Source organism: Telopea speciosissima, unplaced genomic scaffold, assembly GCF_018873765.1.
Source record: "Telopea speciosissima isolate NSW1024214 ecotype Mountain lineage unplaced genomic scaffold, Tspe_v1 Tspe_v1.0360, whole genome shotgun sequence".
Classification (NCBI taxonomy): domain Eukaryota; kingdom Viridiplantae; phylum Streptophyta; class Magnoliopsida; order Proteales; family Proteaceae; genus Telopea; species Telopea speciosissima.
The window spans coordinates 15,635-36,815 of NW_025317696.1; the positions used below are offsets into that span (position 1 = coordinate 15,635).

A 21,181-nucleotide genomic window follows, 5' to 3' on the forward strand; every position below is an offset into this window, starting at 1 on the left:
ACCATTACACGTTATTCACTAAGTTTCAGTCCATGCGATGCAGGTCCAAGCATCCGCAAGAAGAAGAAGTAGACCTAAGATTAGGGCCAAGTTTTAGGAGCCTTAGTTTAATTTTACTTTTCCATAGATTATTTTTCAGTTAATTGTAAACTTAAATTGAACCGGTTCAGACCGTGGTCCAATTTAAGTGATTAATTCCTATTGGTAGTTAGGGAATCTTTTAAGATTTTTAGCTTTTAATTAAGTTGTCACCCCTCCACAAGTTCTAACGAGGGAATGACTTGTTTATGTAATAGGAATCAGCTCTAGGATTCCAATTCCTAAGCTGAATAGTTTTTAGGCCTTTGGCCTTCATATTATAAATAAAGCTAAACGTGGGAGGCTCCCCCACAATTCAGATTTTTTAAAATAACTTATCTTTCTGCTATTGCTGCTACTGCTGCCTTGCTCCATTGTGAGTGCTGCCTTGTGGACTTTATCAAGGTTAAGGGATTGGTGGATCTCCAATCGACTTCTTGCATCTTGTAGATTGGGAGGCTCTATTTTCTATCTTCAAAGCCGCTACCATTGAAGATCTGCTCCAGTAAGTGGTTTACTATTTCAGTAATCAACCTTCTTCTTCTTCTAATCCTCTAACCTAAGCTCCATCTACTCCTATCATCATCCCCCCCATTAGACCCAATCGATCCTTCAAACCCTAACTCATCTTCAATCTGTCCAGCCTTATTCCACCATTAGAATCACTTCAAATTCACACCACAGCCTTCCTAGATTATCCCCTCCACTCAACCTCAATTTCAGACCCCTTCCATCATTGAAACCCTAATCCCTCTCATCTCCACAAAACCCCAAAACCCTAAAATTCCACCTAGACTAATCCAGCCATCAAAACTCTTCCATATTACAACCAAATCACCCCCCACTGCCCCTAGCAGTCGATCCAAGGCCCATCCCTGAATTCCTATCCTAAACCCTAGTTTCACCTATTTCCCTATTACCCAAAACCCAGAACCTGAAACCCTAGTATTCTGATTTTTAAATCCTTACTCAAATTTCACTAATCCTAGCTCATTAGACTTCCCCTACACCTGCCTAACTTTACCATATAAAACTCACCCCATTACCCTAAACCTAACCCTAAATTTGACCTAAATCCTCAAACCTGTCCAATCGGCCAGCAGTTTGAAAAGTCCTGGTTACTTGGCTCCTAGTAGATCCTTTGTCTATCTAGGACTACATTACCATGTTATCCATCTGATTTGCCTATATTATAAATCTCCCTAAACTTAATTATTCTTTGAGTAAAGATCTTGGATTTTGGTACTATTTTGATTCTTCAAATTCTGTATTACAATAATAGTTGTCAAGGCGCCTAGGTGACCCAGGGGGTTGAAGGGCCACCTATGCGCTTAGGTGACAAGGCACCTGCCTAGGTGCTCTTGTATTTTTATGTATTCTTGTCAGATATGTCGTCTTCTCAAGGAAAAAGGTTCATTTATATCATATCTTAAAATGTCCAGAAATACTTTGGAAGCCTTGTGCATTAATTCTTTTACTCCTTTTCCTTTTGGTTATAATAAAATAAGAAAAATAAATAAATAATTAAAGGAGGGGGTTGAGGGCTTTCTCGATGGAGTCCAGAAGCGAGTTCCTTACTCCCTAAAAACAGACTGGAGGGGGAATAGCAGAACAAAAACCATTCTCATCCTCTTGGAAATGTGCTCTATTCATGTCATTGCTTCCATGACTCCAACACCTAAAGGGGTTTTGGTATGATGTCGCCGGTTATGTCTCTATTCCCGACTTTTTGTGAGTTGCAGAGAAGAGTTTATGTGGTTGACTATTCTCAATGAAGATTAGACAATGTTGAAGGGAGTGACAACGGCGCTAGAACTCGAACAGGTACGCTCCCCTAATCATTCTTCTTCTTTTTTTATGGCAGAGATGGTGGCTTGGCGGTGGCCGCTGCACTTCTCCTTGTCGGCGGTGACTGTTATTGCTACCACTGCTACTGCTAGGGGTGTCAACTGGCCGGGCTGGGCCGGGCTTGCACTAAACCCTAGCCCAATCCTAGGAGCTTTAACTTAAACCCAAGCCCAGCCTGGCCCTGCTAGGGCCAAGCATACCCTCAACCCAGCCCGACCCTGCCAGGGTTTTCCCAAGCCAGCCCGGCCCTGAATATCTTGGCCCATTAAGCTTGTGACTAACAAAGCCCATTCACAGTCCGCTTAACAAAGCCAAAGCTATTAAAAAAAAAACAATTTTTCAGAGACAGGCTGTTTCTAATTGGTCACGATGGAGGAATTTTGACCATTACACCAAGGCCCGCTCTTTGTATGTTTTTTCAATATATAGTATATATAATACACGGTCGGGCTGGCCCTGCCAGGGTTGAGGTCTCAACCCAGGCCCGACCCGGCCCTACCAGGGCCAATAAAACACTAAACCCAGCCCAGTCCGGCCCTGTTCGGGCTCAGGGCGGGTTTGGGCTGGCTGGGTTTTTTTGACACCCCTAGCTAGTAGCTACTGCATCTTCTTCCTCCTCCCCCTCCTTCCATCTTCATCTTCTTCTTCAACTTACTATGTTGCTGCCATTGTTGCTATGGCACTGGCGGTGGCAGCGGCAGTGTTACTATTGCTGCTTCCTTCCTATCGGGGGTGGGGGCAGTCGAGTCAGAGGGGAGAGCATGTGCCACTGACAAAAATGTCCAAGGGTAGGGTTTCGTGATCTCAGGGTCTCAGCAATTGCATTCTCTTTTATACTCTTTTGCTTTCCTCTAAAACATGATTCCATGTAGCACTGTGTACAAGATCTCTGTACACATAGAATTGTTAGAAATGGAATAAAAACAAAAAAAATTATTAACAAAAGGCAAACATGCCTTGGACAATAAGGCGACAACTCGCCTTCTGAGATTTTCCACCTGGACACCTTGATAACAATGTTAATGAGCGTCATTGAGCCATGAGCATGCAAGCTATTACAACCCAAGCATAACAAAAATGTGAGACCACATCTAACGGGTGAAAGAGAAACTAATTGAGAGATGTTCGGCTACTTTGGAAATTTGTTGGCAAAGAAAGCACAACTTGGGGATACAACGCTTCTTGGAAGCAAGATGATAAAACAACAAAACATTGTACCAAAAAGCCATACAATCAGGAAACTTATTTCCCAATTTTAAAGACTGTTAAGCATAGTTCAAGAACTCGTTTCATCTCGGTCGAAATCTCAAATATTTCGAGTATTTCGGTCGAGTCGAAACGAAACGCAAGTTCGAATTGAAAAAATGCAATACTTTGGAAATTTCGGTCATCTCGTTTCGGAAATTTCGGTTATTTCGGTCATGTCGGTATTTTACACCCACAAATGGCCAAGCAAAACTCAGAAAAAATACCATATTTCGATCTCAGAATTTTCGGTCAGACCGAAACGAAACTAGATTTTAAACCTTGCTGTCAAGATACTAATTAGTGGAAATTTCATAACTAACTCCCATAAAATAAGTGCCCTATTAGGCCAATTTTGTAATTATGATAACCAGAAATCATAGGCAGTAATATAATGTAGGACCGACCAGATCGGATAAACAAGTCAACTCAACTCAGCCTTATCCCAACTTCTACATAGATCCTTTTTCTCCATTCATCTCTATTCAAAGCCATACTCGTTAATAGTCCTAAGCTATGCATGCCTTTCCTCACTACTTCTCTTAGAGTCCTTTTAGGTCTAGCCTTGGCTCTTTTAGCTCTTTCAATTTGAATCAAATCACCCCTTCGTACTGGTGCATCAAAGGCCTACATTGCACAGTCCATGCCACCTCAAATGACTTTCTCGCAATTTATCATATGTATAGTAGCTACTCCTAAATTAGATCTAATTTGTTCATTTCTTTTTTTTTTTCTAGTTTTACCACCAGTCCATCTCAACATCCTCATTTTAGCTACATTAATATTGTTTATATGTTGTTTATTCACTGCCCAACGCTCACTACGTACATCATTACTGGTCGTATAACTGTCTTATAAATTTTCCTTTGAATTTTAAAGAAATACGTCCATCAAAAAACACTCCGAACGCACCCCTCCACTTCATCCACTTAATGTAGGACATAATTGAAAACTTCAATCAGTCCCAGAATAGGATCTCAAATCAGGAGGCTGACTTAGGTTGACGGAAATAAGGCTGGAATAATAAGATGGGTCAAGAGATAGGTCTAGGATTAGGTTAGGGTGATGGAATGGGTCTGAAACAGTAGGGAACTCAAGGGTTTAAACAAAAATCAAATCAGCCGCAAGTTTCCCCTCTACCGATTTCACTAGAAGGCTAGAAAAACTGGGTTTAGGCAGAATTGGAGAGAAAACCCAATAGCAACCAATCTGCTGGGCAGATGAGGCTGAAACATTGATCGAGTGGGGGCCTTAGAGGGGGGAAGGTGTGCTCAAAAGGTTGAAGAAAAGTAATGACTAGATTGGGAAGGGGGTTGAGGGAAAGGAATTAGAAAGTTCGGCTCAAAAATAGAAAGTAACCTTAGAACCATAGTTGTCACGGCGTCACGGCGATCCAAGTCGGTGGAGGGGTGTCGGGTCGATATATCGACACGTTGCCTGCCATGCGTTGCCATGGCGAACATGTCGGCCATGTTTTATTTTTTATTTTCTCTATTTTTTATTGTCATTTAGTATGCTATAATATATACCCTATAACATAAAAAATCAACAGGAAAGTGTATTACTAATCTACTATGGTTTAATTCATGAAAGAGTAATATTTATTAGTGTACTACTAATCTACAAAAGTAACAAATTAAAAGAACACAATTTATAATTTTATATTGAGTGAAATCAGTGAATAAACCTAATAAACAGCCCATAAAAACAAAAACAAAAATTGCTGATGTGAATATGTGCTTGCTGCTGTTGTGTGTGTGCGTGAGTGATGGACTACTGGCTGTAATAAATCCCTCCCCCCCCCCTCTGTCTCTCGACTCTCTTCCTGTCTCTGTGTGTGTTTGTGTGGCTGCGTGCAGGTAAGAAGAAGAAAAAGTAAAAATTAAAAAAAAATCTTCTTTGTGACTGTGCAAGCCTGCAACTGCAAGGCAAGAAGAAGAAAAAAAAAAAAAAACTGAGAGAACTACTGGCTGTAATAAATCCCCCCGTCTCTCGACTCTCTCCCTGTCTGTGTGTGTGTGTATGTGTGGCTGTGTGCAAGGCAAGAAGAAGAAAAAAGAAAAAAAGCCGAGGTCTGTGACTGTGTGCAAGCCTGCAACTGCAAGGTAAGAAGAAGAAAAAGGCAAAAAAAAAAAAACCGAGGTCTGTGACTGTGTGCAAGGCTGCAACTGCAAGGCAAGAAGAAGTTAAGAAGACGAAGAAGTGAGAAGAAGAAGAAGAACTGAAGGGGAGAGTTGCTGGAAGTGAAGACGACGAAGAAGTGAGAAGAAGAACTGAAGAAGAAGAAGAAGAACTAAAGCAGAAGGATCAAGTTGCCGGAGGACTGGGAGGAGATTGGAGAAGAAGAAGAACCAAATAAAAAAAAAAGTAAAAAATTACTTACCTAGAGGTTGCCGGAGCGGTTCGAACTTGCCGAGAGTTGCAGGAACTGAAGCCAAAGTTCTTCTTCTTCTCACTTCTTCGTCTTCTTAACTCCTTCAGTCTCTGTGTCTCTGTCTCACGAACTCTCTCCTTTGTCTCGAACTTTCACTTTGCAATTTCTACTCCTCCCAAATTCCAATTCCAATTAGTAATAGTGTTTCAAAATTACGGTATAGTGTACTGTTTAATGGTTTTAATTTTTTTTATGTTAATGTGTATTGCAGGTGTAACTTTTCAAGTTACACCTCCAATACACATCAAGGAAAAAGCATTTAATCTCTTACATGGTTTTTTTTTTTAAAAAATTTTAAACCTAAGTTTTATACACTCAAAACACAAATTTCGACCGATATGCCCATATATCATGGTATGGCGTCCATGGCGGCGCCATGGCGACACCATGGAGGCCATATCGGGCAATATTTGTACCTCATCCATGTCGGAGCTCGATATGCTTGCTTCTCCAGCGCCAGGACGCCATGGCGGCGCCATGACAACTATGCTTAGAACAGTAGATTTGGAAGCAACAGAGCAGCTCGGTTGAAGGGATGGGGCTTCTAATGGCTTGAGAACTTAGATGGGATAAAGAACAGCAATAGAACACAACCTCCTGGGCTTCCCACCGCAAGGAGTGAACTGGATCAAACACCAGCTCCTTTCTCCATGGATCAAACACCAAGGAAAACTTCAACAAAAGCAAACAAGCTTAATAGCAGTAGTTGAGAATAATAATCGTGGGCTACTATGGCCTCTTTGGGTTGCTTTTATAGATTGAAATAAGAGAGAACAGCCAAGAAATCAAAATTGGAAAGTCCCAAAACTAGAAACTTCCAACGACCCTTTACTTGAGCTACAAGACAAAGCTCAAGCCATTAGTCAAAGCTGATGTGAACTGACCTAATAACAACTTAAATAAAATTAAAAGAATTAGTTAATCTAAGATATGGAATCACCACTGATGTAGATCGAAGCATGAAGAAGTGAAGAGTCAAAAGTCCATATTGCGTTGATGGGAATCCTTCTAGAAGATCCAAGTTGAAGACTAAAACACTGTTTATGACACTGTTCACGTGAACAGTGACAACTAAAATTTACCTTGTTTGGGATTGATTTTTAGAAGATCTTGTGGGCCCATCAAGTGGAGGAAGATTCTATCCTAATGCGGCCATTGTTTAATTTCTATTTTCAGTTTATACTAGGTAGTTTCTAATTTGAATATGTTTGCATGTTTAGAAGGCTGAGTTGTAAAGCCTTGGTAATTTATAATTTCATTCAGTTTCTATTTCCATTAGTAACTATTTTCATTAGTTTTTATTTTCCAAACAGTTGCCAAGTTTACTTTCTATTTCTGTAGCCCAGCCTCAGTCCATATAAAGGCAGCTATTGTAATTGATTGACACAGAATTAATGAAAGAACTTTTAAGGCAAACTGTTGCACTCAATTATGGGAGTAAATCCTTGTTTCAACAGCTAGGATAGCTGTGGGTGAGAGATCCAGGGCTGAGATAGCCCATTCCCTACCCCCTTCTTCTTCTATCTTCTCTTCTCCTCCGTTCCCTGTTCAATATATACTGCTGTGTTGTTTCTGTGACTGCAATAAACTATTGTGAAGATACCCTTTGAAGACTTGGGTCAATCTACCATTAATTGAAGTGCTGCAGCTGTTGCTGATCAACATAAGGAGGTCAGTCACACCTTGCGGATTCAGTTCTGTCCCCAGCTCCTGCTGCAACTTCAAGACTGCATATCTCCACATTCCTCCATCGAAATTTGCTGGGTTTTGGAGCATAGATCCACACCACTAACCACCCCACTCGATCCCAGTTCTAGCCTAATCTATTGACTGGATTGTTCTACAGCACCAACCTTCTATTTTCATCCCCAACTCATATCTCCACTTCCTTCCATCAGAACTGAACCAAACTATCAGCAAAGATTCTCCTCATTGCCTGCTCCACACGATCAACCTTAGAGCCCATTCCCACTGCTGATTTGCCTAGTATTTGTGATGCAGAATCATCACCGAAATGGGCTTCTTTTATTAGAAATAAGTCTAGGGTTTGGTTATATTCATGTTGGGCTGTTGATCCCATGGGCTTTATATGTAATAGGCCACTTTGATGGGCCTAAAGTATGGATACATAGGTTACATACGGGATTAGCCCTATACTTGGTTTATTGTCATGTTTTTAATGTTTTATATTGAACCGGTCCAAAGCTGATTTGAACTGGTGGTTCAATCTAAGTGATTTTATTAGTTTTTCTTTTAGTTGTTTAGTTGGGCTGGATTAGGACTCTATTTTGAGTCTATTTCAGTTTCCTAGTCAATTTAAGTTAACTAATAGGTTAAGGATTGGATTAGGCATTTCCTTTTTAGTGTAGGAGTCTAATTTTGAGTCTTTTATATAAGGTTGTAAAGGGACCAAACATTGAACACGAATTTTGATTAATGAAAAGCTCAGCTTTATGCTTGCTGCTTTTGTTGCTGCCTTTGCTCCATCGTGAGTGTGCCTTGTGAGTAATATCAAGGTGAAGGGATTGGTGGATCTCCAATCTACCCCTTGCATCTTGTAGATCGGGAGGGCTGCTATTTATCTCCTTGCATCTTGTATATCAAGAGACCCCATTGTTCGTCTTCAAAGCTGTTGCCATTGAAGATCAGTGTTCAAGTACTTTACAGTTTCAACAATCACCCTTCTTCTCCTAATCCTCTAAACCCACGCTCATCGTTCCCCATTGTTAATACTCAATCCTTACTACCTTCCTTACCCATCATTAATACCATAGATCCATTAAAAACCTAAAAGCTGCAACTATTCTTCTCCCCTTCTAGAAGGTGATTTTCGTGAGAATTCTGCCCAATCAAATCTAACCGTTAGAACCTGCCAAAAATTTGATCGAATCTTCCTCAAACCCTAAGAGAGACTCGATTCAAATTTCAGCTCCATCCACCCAACCAATTGTCTGAAATTACACTTTTACCCCTCTCTCCTACTTCTACTAGGAAACCTCCAGAACTCCAGATCTAACCATCTGATTTACCTGTAACTTTCAGCATATATTCCCCTCTACCCTACCCACACTTGACCTAACTACTAATCCCATTCAACCCCCTGATTTCCTGTTATTATATACCCTAGATTCCATCATCTTCTACCTTTCAAACCCTAACCCCAGTAGCTGCCCAAATCCATCCAACCTATTTTAACCATCTAAAACTTACAAATCCTAGTTCATTAGACTCCCCTAAACCTACCTAGCTTTATCATATAAGATTCACTTTCATTACCCTAACCCTAACCCTAAATTTGACCTAAAAACCTCAATTCTGCCCCCATCGAACCAGCAGTTCTACAGGTCCTGGATATCTGGCTCCTAGTAGGTCTCCTACCTATTTAGAACTTCATTAATTTGCCACCTTCTATTTTGGTGTTTACCTCCTAAATCTGATTTGCTACCATTATTGATGATCTGTTGCAACTATTAACGATCCTATTGTAGAGTGGCTTTTAATTGAACCCCATCTACATCAACTTAAACTACACCAACTGAACCAACCGGTTCATTACAAGACTCAAAATAAAAGACATAAAACAAATCAATAGTCAAAATTGTGGCTGCTGCCCAATCGTGGCTGCTAGGCAGCTGGTGTAGAATCTGAATTTTGTCACCCACCATCGATGATGACAACAGGACATGGACAGACATCGATATCTCTCTCAATATGGACTCTTGCCCCTACATCTAAGCCAAATCACCCTGACATCCCTAAAAATGACTTATAAGACCCTTTTACCAAATGCTGAAGGAGATACTACTCACCTTCCCTGACAAAAAATTTATGAAGAGTCAAAAGGGAGGAAAAATCCCAGAAAAACCCCCGAAAGCCCAAAAAAGTCCATAAAGAGCCCAAAATCACGTGGGTGATGTCATGCCTTAAACATGGCATCGTGTGAAGTTACCACGGCATCGTGGAAGGGGTTCCACGGCGCCGCGCAAAATCACATGGCACCACAAAAAAGGACAGACGTCAGCCTTTTGACGTCATCAACGGCACCGTGGAGGACCCCCACACGGCGTCGCGTTTTGTGGGGTACCCCTATAAATAGGAGGGTCCCCCTCTTCCCAAAGAGATGAAGAAAGAGAGTATGGGAGAGGGTCCCAGCCCCGTTTTCAACCCTTTTTTCCCTCTTTGAAGCCATTTTTGAGTGATTTTGAGTGAAGATTCTCCTAAGCCACGAGTAGATCCTTCGATTACCCTCCCCAGCTTTGTTTTAGAGCATTCTTAGGCCCTTTCTCCCCAGTTTCTCTTTCAAAAGTAGGGAATCTTTCTGGCGATGGCGATGGATAGATCCTTCGATTACCCCGCCTAAGAAGTGATCATACTAATTATCTCTCCCAGCCGCTATTCTATCTGTATACAAATAATGAGGATCTCTTATACAACCGATGCTCTGCCCGAAGTCTGAGTAACGAAATCCGTCTCATATAGTCCTTACTCTGTCCGACAAGAGAGAGGCAAGCCGATCACCCGTCTCCACCAAAGTCGTGGGACATCGTATATTTCGCATTTGGTACATTTTCATTCATTTCTTTTATTGCTTGACAGGTATTTGTCTCTTCCCTTGTTATTATTTTTGGCACGATATAGACACCATTAAAGTAATTCACTTTAGTGTACATAGTAATTAATTTTTTCCTTTCTTTGTCATGTTTAGTACATCATAATTTAGTCTTGCATGCTAGTATAGGACGCATTATTAAGGAGAGAATATTCGACATCTAGTATCTATGATAGAAAGACCGATTTAACCGGGCAAGGTGGGGTGCTAATACCTTCCCATACTTGTAACCTGACCCCTTACCCATTCTCTGACCATACCATATGGAATCACGTAGCCCATTTCCGCTCATACCGGATAGGGCTACACCCATTGGATCCTAGGCCCTAATCCTAGGTGGCGATTCCATTTTTTTATGAAGCATGATCCCATTCCCCATGATGATGTATCGAAATGATACGCCATTATTCATCAAAGACGATTATGTCATCATAAATCCGAGGAACCCACCATCTGAGGACCACAGTACTTACAGTTGGCTTCTTCTTCTTCTTCCTTGAGTACACCATCAACTCTGCATCACCACTCTATTCTAGTTGTGCAACATCATCCTCTATTTCTTCACTAACCAATTCTGAATCTTAGTGATAAAAAGAAACCAAATAAAACATATATTAACGAGAACCTAACTCAAAAAATATAGGAAAGATTAACATTGAGTCCCCAACTATTATAGATTGTTATGTAAGGACTGTAAGGTTATTCCTAGGGAGAGCCTAACAACCCAACATGAATTGGTGACCCTGGATATGTGTCTCAGTGCCCAGAAGTGTAGGAGGAGAGAAACTACGTACCCTAAGATAAGGTGGTGGAGATTAAAAAGGGAGTACCTAAGGACTTTTACTGATAGTATGGTGAAAAGAAGGTGACACTTTAAAGGAGATACCAATGAGATGTGGCATGAGATGATGACTTGTATGAAGAGAGTTGCCAAAGATGTGCTAGGGGAAGCAACGGGAAGTCGCCAAGCCCCTAGGGAGACTTGGTGGTGGAACGATGAGGTTCAAGCAGCTATTAAGACCAAGAAAGTGTGTTTTAAGACTTGGCAAAGGACTAAGGACACAGAGGATAAAAAGAGGTATTATGATGCTAGAAACAAAGCTAGGAGGATTGTGGGGATGGCTAGGGCGAAGAAATATGAGGATCTCTATATCAATCTAAACACAAAGGGAAAAAGCTATATATAAGAAAGCTAAGATGAGAGAAAAGAAGAGTAGAGACTTCAATTAGGTGAGGTGTATCAAGGGTGAAGATGGAAGAGTGTTAGTAAGGGATGAGGACATTGTGAAGAGATGGGACGAGTATATCTATGACCTACTAAATGGAGATAGTAATGTAGTCCTAGATAGGTAGGAGACCTACTAAGAGCCAGATAACCAGGACCTGCTGAATGGCTAACTCGATGGGGCAGATTTGATGTAAAGTAGGGAGATTCTAGGGTTATGGTTAGGGGAATGGGGTAACTCTTATATAATAATAATAGGCAGGTTTTAAGGAGTTTAATAAGCTAGGTTTTATTGGTTTTGGATGAGTAGCAGTAGTTTAGATGTAATTGGGCAACGACTAGGGTTAGGGTTTTGGGAAATAGGGAAGTGATGAATCTAGGGTTTAGGGTGGTGGGGGTCTAATGAAACTTGGATCGAGTGTCAATAATGATGTAAGGGATGTATGCTGAAAGTTTGGTTTGAAACTGATGGGCAGATTTGAAGTTATGGAGGAATCCTAGTTAGGGTAGGACTGAGAAGGAGGAGGTTTAAACAAAGTTCAGATTCAAACTTACTGGATTTGAAGAGATATTCAATGGCAGCAGCTTTGAAGATGAACAATGGGGTCTCCTGATCTTCACAATGCAAGGAGATAAGTAGCAGCCCTCCCGATCTTCACGATGCAAGGAGTCGATTGGAGATCCACCAATCCCTTCATCTTGATATTACTCACAAGGCACACTCACGATAGAGCAAAGGCAGCAAGCATAAAGCTGAGTTTTTATTAATCAAATTCGTGTTCAATGCTGGCCTCCCTTACAAACTTATATAGAAGACTCAAAAATAGACTTAGACACTAAAAAGGAATGGCCTAACCCAATCATTAATCTATTAGCTAACTTAAACTGACTAGGAAATTGAAATAGACTCAAAATAGAGTCCTAATCCAGCCCAACTAAACGACTAAAAGAAAAACTAATAAAATCACTTAAATTGAACCATTGGTTGAACCGGTTCAATTTAAAACACCAAATAAAAAGCTAAGTATGGGAGCTAATCCCGAATGTAACCTATTTACCCATATTTTAGGCCCATAAAAGTAGCCTATTACATTAGAAACCCGTGGGATCAAAGGCCCAACACATATGTAACCCAACCCTAGACTTATTCCTAAAGAAATAAGCCCATTTCGATGATGCATCTGCATCAACTCTCCCCAGCTTGAAAAAATTCATCCTCGAATTTTGCATTGATGAGGGAAAAACAACATATGAGTAGCAGCTTTGACCACTCCCAAACAGAACTCTGGTGAGGCAAGAATATTAGGAATAAAGTCTTCAAGGCGTAGAGCTTTCTCTTCAGAGAACCATAGTGGCATAACAAACTCTATGTGCTCGACCTCTTCAAGAACATCTTGGATGTCGATGATTTCTTGTGGAGTGTTCTCAATCACCACTTCATCTTCCATGTCCTCAGTCTTGTCTACTTTGCTCTCTTCAGTGTAGACCTCTTCAGTAGTTTCTTCTACCATTGTGTTTTGGACCTCCACATCAATTTGATGGCCGAGCTTCTCAACCATGATCTCAACTACTGGTGCAGCTTGGTCTACTTGAATTTCTTTAGCTATAGGTTCTTGAATCTCTTCAACACAAACCGCCTAAGTAGAATCTTCTGTTGGTGAAACTTCAAACACAATCGATGCCACTTGCGTTTGAGTAGACATGTTCGGCAGTCCCTGTGGTTGTACAATCGATGTGGTCACCTTCGGTTGTAACCCTTTTAGAGTAAAATAATGGTATAGACGGTGTCGATCAGGTAGGATACACGAGTTGTTTTCAGGTTTAATCTGTCGCTCGTCCAACCAATCACAACCTACTGCAATAAAGCTCTTTGGAAATGGTACCGGTTGACACCAAGCACCGTCAGAGTATGAGGAATGCTCAAATTCAACAAAGACTTTACCTGTAGGCATGATGCAAATCTTTCTTGATTGGGACAACATATCCACCACGGATTGTGAAATAATGTTGTTACGTCGCCTCTCATCAACAATTAATATGGCTATACTCCCATTGGGTAGACGAACTCAGGTCTTGAAAACAAAGGGAGGTGGGTCTTTCGAGGCTTGGTTGGAGCTTCCCTCTGCCATAGCTCTGATACCAATTTATGTAGTCCTAGATAGTTAGGAGACCTACTAGGAGCCAAATAACCAAGACCTACTAAATGGCTAGCTCGATGGGGGCAGATTTGATGAAAAGTAGGGAGATTCTAGAGTTATGGTTAGGGGAATGGGGTAACTCTTAAATGATAATAATAGGCAGATTTTAAGGAGTTTAATAAGCTAGGTTTTATTGGTTTTGGATGAGTAGAAATAGTTTAGATGTAATTGGGCAGCAACTAGGGTTAGGGTTTTGGGAAATAGGGAAGTGATGGAATCTAGGGTTTAGGATGGTGGGGGTTTGATGAAACTTAGATCGAGTGTCAATAATGATGTATGGGATGTATGTTGAAAGTTTGGTTTGAAACTGATGGACAGATTTGAAGTTATGGACATAGTTGTCATGGTGTCGCCATATCGATGCCATGGCGCATATCGCTGGAGAAGTGGGCATATCGACCACCGATATGGATGATGTAAGAATATCGACCGATATGGCCTCCATGTCGTCGCCATGGCGCCGCCATGGACGCCATACCACGACATATGGCCATATCGGGCGACAGTTGTTTCAAATTATAAAACTTAATTTTTTAACAACAATTTTTTTTAACCATTTTTTATTTTAATGCTTTTTCCTTAACATAAAAAAATTTTAAAAAAACATCAAACAGAAAACACTAATACACAATCACATATTCACATCAGCAATTTTTTTTTTAATTTAGATGGGTTGTTTATTAGCTTTATTCACTCAATATAAATTACGTTCTTGTAATTGTTTTTTTGTTTTGTTACTTTTGTAGTCACTTTCATATGAATCATATTTCAACTCTCATGATTTTTCAACTTTATTATCAGCAAGACTATTGCTATCAATTATTTGATAATCCATGATTTCATATACACTAATGGATATTACACTTTCATGAATTAAACCATAGTAGATTAGTAGTACACTTTCATGTTAATTTTTGATGTTATAGGGTATATATTATAGCATACTATATGACATTAGAAATAGAGAAAATAAAAAATAAAACATGGTCGATATGATCGCCATGGCAGGAGACATGTCGATATATCGACATGACACCCCTCCACCGACTTGGATCCCCGTGACGACTATGGTTATGGAGGAATCCTAATTAAGGTAGGAGTGAAAAGAAGAAGGTTTAAACAAAGCTCAGATTCAAACTTACTGGATTTGAAGAGGTCTTCAATGGCAGCAGCTTTAAAGATGAACAATGGGGGGTCTCCCGATCTTCACAATGCAAGGAGATAAGTAGTAGCCCTCCCGATCTTCGCGATGCAAGGAGTCGATTGGAGATCCACCAATCTCTTTACCTTGATATTACTCACAAGGCAATCTTAATATTACTCACAAGGCAACCTTAATATTATTCACAAGGCACACTCACGATGGAGCAAAGGCAGCAACAAAGGCAACAAGCATAAACCTGAGTTTGAACCTGCGACTCCTTGCATTGTGAAGATTGGGAGGCTCTTTCAAATCATCAAGCTGCTACCATTGTTCTCTGCAATCCAGTAAGTTTGAACCTACTATTTGTTTTTAAACCTTCTTCTACCAGCATTTATCTTCCCTTAGACCTAATCCACATTCCCCTCCATCCATCAAGCCCTAATCTCCATTAAACCTGCAACTCCTACCTCAACTAGGACTCCCTCATAACTCCAGATTTAGCCATCAATTTCGAACCCTACTTCCAGCCTATATCCCCCACACCTTTCCCTACATTCAACCTTAAACCTAGCCCTTAGTCTCCACTACAACCCCTCCATTCCCCCACTCCTTTAAAACCCAAAACCTGCAACTCAATTCTGTCCAGAATTGCAGAATTTTAAAACCTTCCCAAATCCAATTATTTTTATCCCATATTGACCCCCTAGACCTGCCCATTAATACCCTATAAACCCCTTTCCCAATATCCAACCCTAACCCTAGGAATTGACCTAAATCCTAGTGCTGTCCATTCGAACCAGCAGCCCCTTTTGTTATTTGATCCTGTTGTTTGTCATTTAGGACAGAACCTATTGGAGGGCAAGGATCGATGTCGCAGACCCCATTTAGCTGAGATTATCCTACGTGTTGGGTTGTGCCTTTTTCCTTCTACTACCTTTCCTCTTTCTTTTATTTTCCATCTTCCATTTGTCCTTCTCCTATGTCATTTCTCATCTCTTTCCCCATCCCTATTCTCCTATCTTTTCTTCACCTTTCGTTTTTTAGTATAACTCTGGTTTTCTCTATTTTGTTTTGTTTGGATCCATGTAGCTGACCTCATTAAGTTCGGATAAGGCTGAGTTTGTTGTTTGTTGTTGTATTAACATCGAGTTCCCAACAAAGGTTGCCTATTTCAGACTCTACTTTCATCGCTTTGTACACCCACCATCTTAAATGCAGATTCATAAACATGCCTGACAAAATTAATACATCCACATGTTCCTAGGACTATTATACCAGGTCAAATCAGGAACATGGGCTGGCCCAAGGCATGGACACGTATACAACCCAAAACATTATATTCTAAATTGCAAACCAAATCTCTGCATCGGAGCAACTGCATAACCAAGACAAGTTATTGAAAACTTAGGTTAAGTAGCACATTTTATAATTCCTTTTGTACATCTCTAAAGCATATGAAATATTTGCTTGAATAAAATGCACCCATTAAACATACCAGTATTTTTAGCACTTGGAAATCCATGCCTTTCAGTGAATCAAGATACTGGAATTTTTCATCCTTCTTGTTGATAACAGCCAAGCACCAGTGTATCTCTTTGTGGATAGGAACAAATATCTGCAAGGATTTTTGTAACAAAAACATAAATATGAGCACCTTGTCCATATTAATAAGTTGAACAGTTATCAATCAGAGAGAGAGATGCTTAAAAGGAGAATAACTTTACTTTGTCACACTCAACAAGGCCGTACCCTATCTTCTTCATGGTAGTCCATCTCCTCACAGGTTTGAAGTCATAGCCACCTCTCCCACCAGTCAACTAGGAAACAGAACAACAAAAAGAAAATAATAAAATATCAACGCCACAAACTTAATCATTGTAATCAGATTAAATGATAAAAAAAAAAAAAAAAGAACAGCATCAGAAGTGGAGCAACAATGATGTTAGTTAGCCTTTGGATTAAATATTGAAAGAAGAGAAAAAAGATATTCACTGATCATGCATGGTTAATAAACATTAAGTAAGCCTATGATATTAAAACAAATGCAAGTTGATCAACAGAACAATGGTATGGAGCATTAAACAAGTACCAAGAGAAAAATTAAAGCCAAGAACTAAAATATATATCTCCAACAGTGGAGTAGGTAACTAGAGCAATTAACCAACCTTCTTATAGAAGAATGTGTTGAAAAAATGGCACTTCAAAAATTTGGTTGGTTCTCTTTGTTCCCTCTCCTTCAGTAGTTCAATATAGACATTTATGACCTATCAAAGAATCAAGAACATGCATAGCAAAAAACAAAGTCAAAATTTATTAGTCTAGCACATTGCAGATCATGAACCCTTAGTCAAAGTGGAGCGTATTTAACATGTACTAAACTCAATCACGCATCTGCATGCACGAACACACTAAACTTTGTAAGATTGAGTACATTAAATAAGGAAACCACCTCATCATTCAGCCAAGCACCCAGGCTCAAGCACTGCAAGATTTCTCCTGTAATTTCGATATTAGAATTTTCATGTGTAACCAAGACCTTCCACCTGTGCAGTGAAAGACCAAATGCAATAACTACCTTCGGCCATTAGATGGGATGACATATACAACGATTGTCAATTTGTTATACCTATTAGAACCTGATAAAGCATGAGAGACTTCAATCTCTTCCTCATGCGTAAGAGGAACAAAAGGTTCTCGAGGTACTCGTACATCCTGGAAATAATGAAACAGATAATTGGGGAAACAAGAGAAATGGAACAGGATAAAATTTACGGGAATAGATGTGGCAAAAGGTATTTTACCTCAGCCGGTTTCTTTGCCTGGCGCTTCGGGAAGCGTGACCACTTTAACTGATGAAAATCGATCTGAGAATTCAACATGCCCAATTTGCAATTCCGTCTCTCTGCAGACTCGTGCAATTTTTTGTGAGGAGGCATGCCAAGCTCCTCCGCTTCACGACTGACAGACAGAGACGCCATCATCTTCCCTGCTTCGTCCACCTTAGTCAGCTCAGACACCGCGGAAGAAGACAGTTGCCGACCATGAGTAGGCAACTTTACATGGGCCTGCCGAAGAAGGACATCAGCATTGGTCTCATGAGACCGCCAGTCCGAAATTACAGAGCGGCCTTCTCGCCCATCATCCAATACTTCAATTTCTTCTATGCTCGAGTCATCAGAAATTACTTCCTTGGAGCACTCCGCCTCCACATTAATCACTGGTGCCTTGTCCCGTCTCAAGTGCTGTGAAGCATCAGATGCAGAAGTTTTTGCTTCATCGTATCGGCGAGCTAGACAATTCCCCATCACACCAATCCACTCTTGATTGTTGCTAACTCGACTAGGCAGGAATTCTCTGATCAAATTGGCTGGACGACCAAACCTGGGTTTCCGACAAGGACCGTGAACTTCTCTACGCAAAGGTGGAATCTCCTTAGGGTACCGAGAGATTCTAGAGGCTATATTCAGCGAACATAACTCCCGCTCTGTACTGATATACATAGGCGAAATTCTGGGTTTCTTTGAGGTGTGAAGATCTGGTCGAAAGTCGGAATTCTTAGAGTTAAAAGGCGAGCAAGCATGACTCAAGCTGAACAAACTATCGCCATGACTACGATTGATGGTTAAGGCACCCATGGACGTTCGAAGCTATGGCAATTACCCTAACAGGACTGTAATACGTGCCCATCTGCGATCTAACAGGCCTGGATTACAAGCTCATCTACGAACTAACAGTCAACGAAGCGTACCTAGCGATGAAACCCTGTAAACATAAAAAAAAATTTTGCATGGAGGAACTAGGGTTTTCCGGGTGAGATTTCAGCAGATCAGAAGATGACAAATAACGATTGCAACTTCTTAAATCGAGTTAGGGCAGAAATGCGAACCTGAAAAATTGCCTGGGAATCGAAACCTGAAAATGCATTTGAATTGAAGAAGATATGATGCATTTAAGAATCGAAAAGGATTCACGGCGACAACAAAGGAAAGAGAATCGTCCGACTCGAATAAAATGGGGAAATGAAATTCAGTTTCTTTCAGAAATCATACTTTCCTTGGGATTACGACTTCGCAGTTCGCACCAAATCGATGTACGTACTCGTACTCTCACGTAGGTTTTTCTTTTTCCCTTTTTTTCTTCCATAAATTACACATCAGGTCCTGGACATTTAGATAAATAACGCATGGGTATTCAGCTGTTATAAGGGAAAAAGATCCTCAAGTAGATGCGGGCATCGGAGCTTGAAACCTGGCAGATGCTAAATCCAACGGTGTGAAGCCGAAGAAGAAAGAGAAAAAACACCTGTGTGAATCGAGCTCAATAGTGTTGGATGTAGCTAAGGCCATCTTTAGTATAGTTTTAATTTTGGGAAAATTTTATAGATATCCCCTAAAAGTATTCAATATTTTATAAATTAATCAAACTTGGTCAAAATATCACAGACACTCCCTATTTTTATGAATTTATTTCAACTCAGTCCACTCCGTTAGTCTCTGCAGTTAAGTGTCTGTTAACTCTTTTTAAATGGTGAAATTACCCTTACCTGATCTCCTTCTCATTTTTTTCAACAATTTCTTCGTAGTTAGAAAAACCTCTCCCAACTCCCAATTGCAAACCCTGTTTGAGTCAAGATCGAAGCTCAAATCGAGAGAGAGAGAGAGAGAGAGAGAAATCAAAGCAGTGATTTGCGTACATGGGTAACATGCTTGGAGTTCTTCAATCCCAGCTTCTGACTTCTCTCATCTTCTTAATAAACTCCCCATCTGGCCATCCCCCTGTTATTTGGTCATCTCATCATACAGATTACTCCGTGACCAAGCTTCATCACAAACTATTGCCGCCGGATATGGGATTCTGACAGTTCCTTCCGGTAATGTTCTTCATTGCAAATTTTATTTTATTTTGTTTTCTTATTATTTGAACTCCATGTTATTGTTACCTGATATGCAATATCCCCCCTCATTTGGATTTCTTATCTTCTTCATAATTCGAGGGTGTCACTGCGTTAGTCCTGAGACTTCTGACCGGAGAGAAGGGGAGTAAGAGAGAGAGAGAGAGAGAGTTGTAGATGCAATCCTCGACATTGTTGAGATGCAGAACAGTTTCAGTCGTCGCACGGAGAATGCTCTCCTCTTGCTTATCCTCGAAAGCTGGATCAAGCCCTAGTTTTTCTTTCTCTCGCACCATGTCAACCAACTCCTCCGAGACCCAACAGACTGCTCATCATCCTTTCTTCTCCAACTTAAAGATTTCGCATCCGAATCCAGTCGAGACCCTTCATAGAAACGCCAATGTTTCCAGATGCTTCTCCAGGAGTCTTAATCGCAGTTCTTCCATACCCATTTCGAGCACCTCCGAGTTGAGAAACCAACAACAACATGAAATGGAGGACTCCATTCAAAAATCACTCGTTGTGGTTTCCTTCTACAAGTTTTTGGGGAACAACGTTCTCTGGGCAATCCGTCTCGACAAGTGGAAGTGTGGGGTCTCCGTCAAGCCAATCCTGCTGTGATGTAACTCTCTATACCCAAATCTAAACCTATAACTCGAAGATGGAGAAGGACAGGGATAGGGAGATGCTGCTAGTAATGGTCGCCGGAGAAGAAATCACAAGACTTAATTCTTGACAAAGCTGGAAGAAATTGTCGGAGATGAAATCGCCCACGGTGGTTCTATTCTTCGCGCTCCAACGGGAAGAATCTGGTCTTGCCCTAGTAATTTTTTCAAGAGGGTAAAATTGACATTTTCTACTTTGGGTGATACTAAGAGGGTAAAATCGACATTTTATCTTGGGGGGGTCACCCTGCTTAACGTCAGGGGGAAGTTTGCTATTTTGACCAAGTATGGTAAGTTTCTGAGATATTGGATACTTTTAGGGGGTATTTGTGAAATTTTCCCTTTTATTTTTTATTTTTGTCTTTAAAAACGTTTTTGGTTGCATTTGGAATCGTTTATGGAGCCTGTTTCTATTTAAAAAAGATTGAAAAAAACCAAAAACCAAAAATGGATGGAAAGCAGTTTATGGTTTTTGGTTGAAAACTCTTTTCCGCTATTTATGCGCTGAAGTTAAGAACTTTAAAATGCATGTGGTTGTAATGGCTCTCTTTTGAGGTTAAATTTGTAAATTGCCCTGTAAATAAGAACAAAAACCCTTCTCTCTCACTCTCTCGTCCCTCATCTCTCATCCCTATTCTCTTCTCTGCCGCCTCCAACCATAAACTGAAATCTCTATCGCCTCCAACCCTAAACACTCTCTGCGGCTTCCGATTTCCCTCCATTACAACACCACCTTCGTACCCCCCTCCTCTCTCTCTCTCTCTATGGACGATTTGGGGGTTTTCTGTTCGTACACGAACTGACGGTGCCCTCCTCACGATGGAGTCAACTAAGCTATTAACCC

At 40.6% G+C, this 21,181-nt stretch overlaps 1 protein-coding gene across 1 annotated transcript; it reads right to left on the reverse strand.

The window, feature by feature from the left end:
* Positions 1 to 4,092: 4,092 nt before the first annotated feature.
* On the reverse strand, positions 4,093 to 18,771 carry LOC122648009 (ubiquitin-like-specific protease ESD4). Its single transcript, XM_043841289.1, has 8 exons — positions 17,601 to 18,771; positions 17,408 to 17,493; positions 17,231 to 17,324; positions 16,947 to 17,045; positions 16,506 to 16,598; positions 16,273 to 16,396; positions 7,512 to 7,515; positions 4,093 to 4,099 (listed from the first exon to the last, which is right to left on the reverse strand). The coding sequence occupies exons 1-8, from the start codon at positions 18,414 to 18,416 to the stop codon at positions 4,093 to 4,095; spliced, it is 1,323 nt and encodes a 440-aa protein (XP_043697224.1). The 5' UTR covers positions 18,417 to 18,771.
* Between the last annotated feature and the right edge of the window lie 2,410 nt (positions 18,772 to 21,181).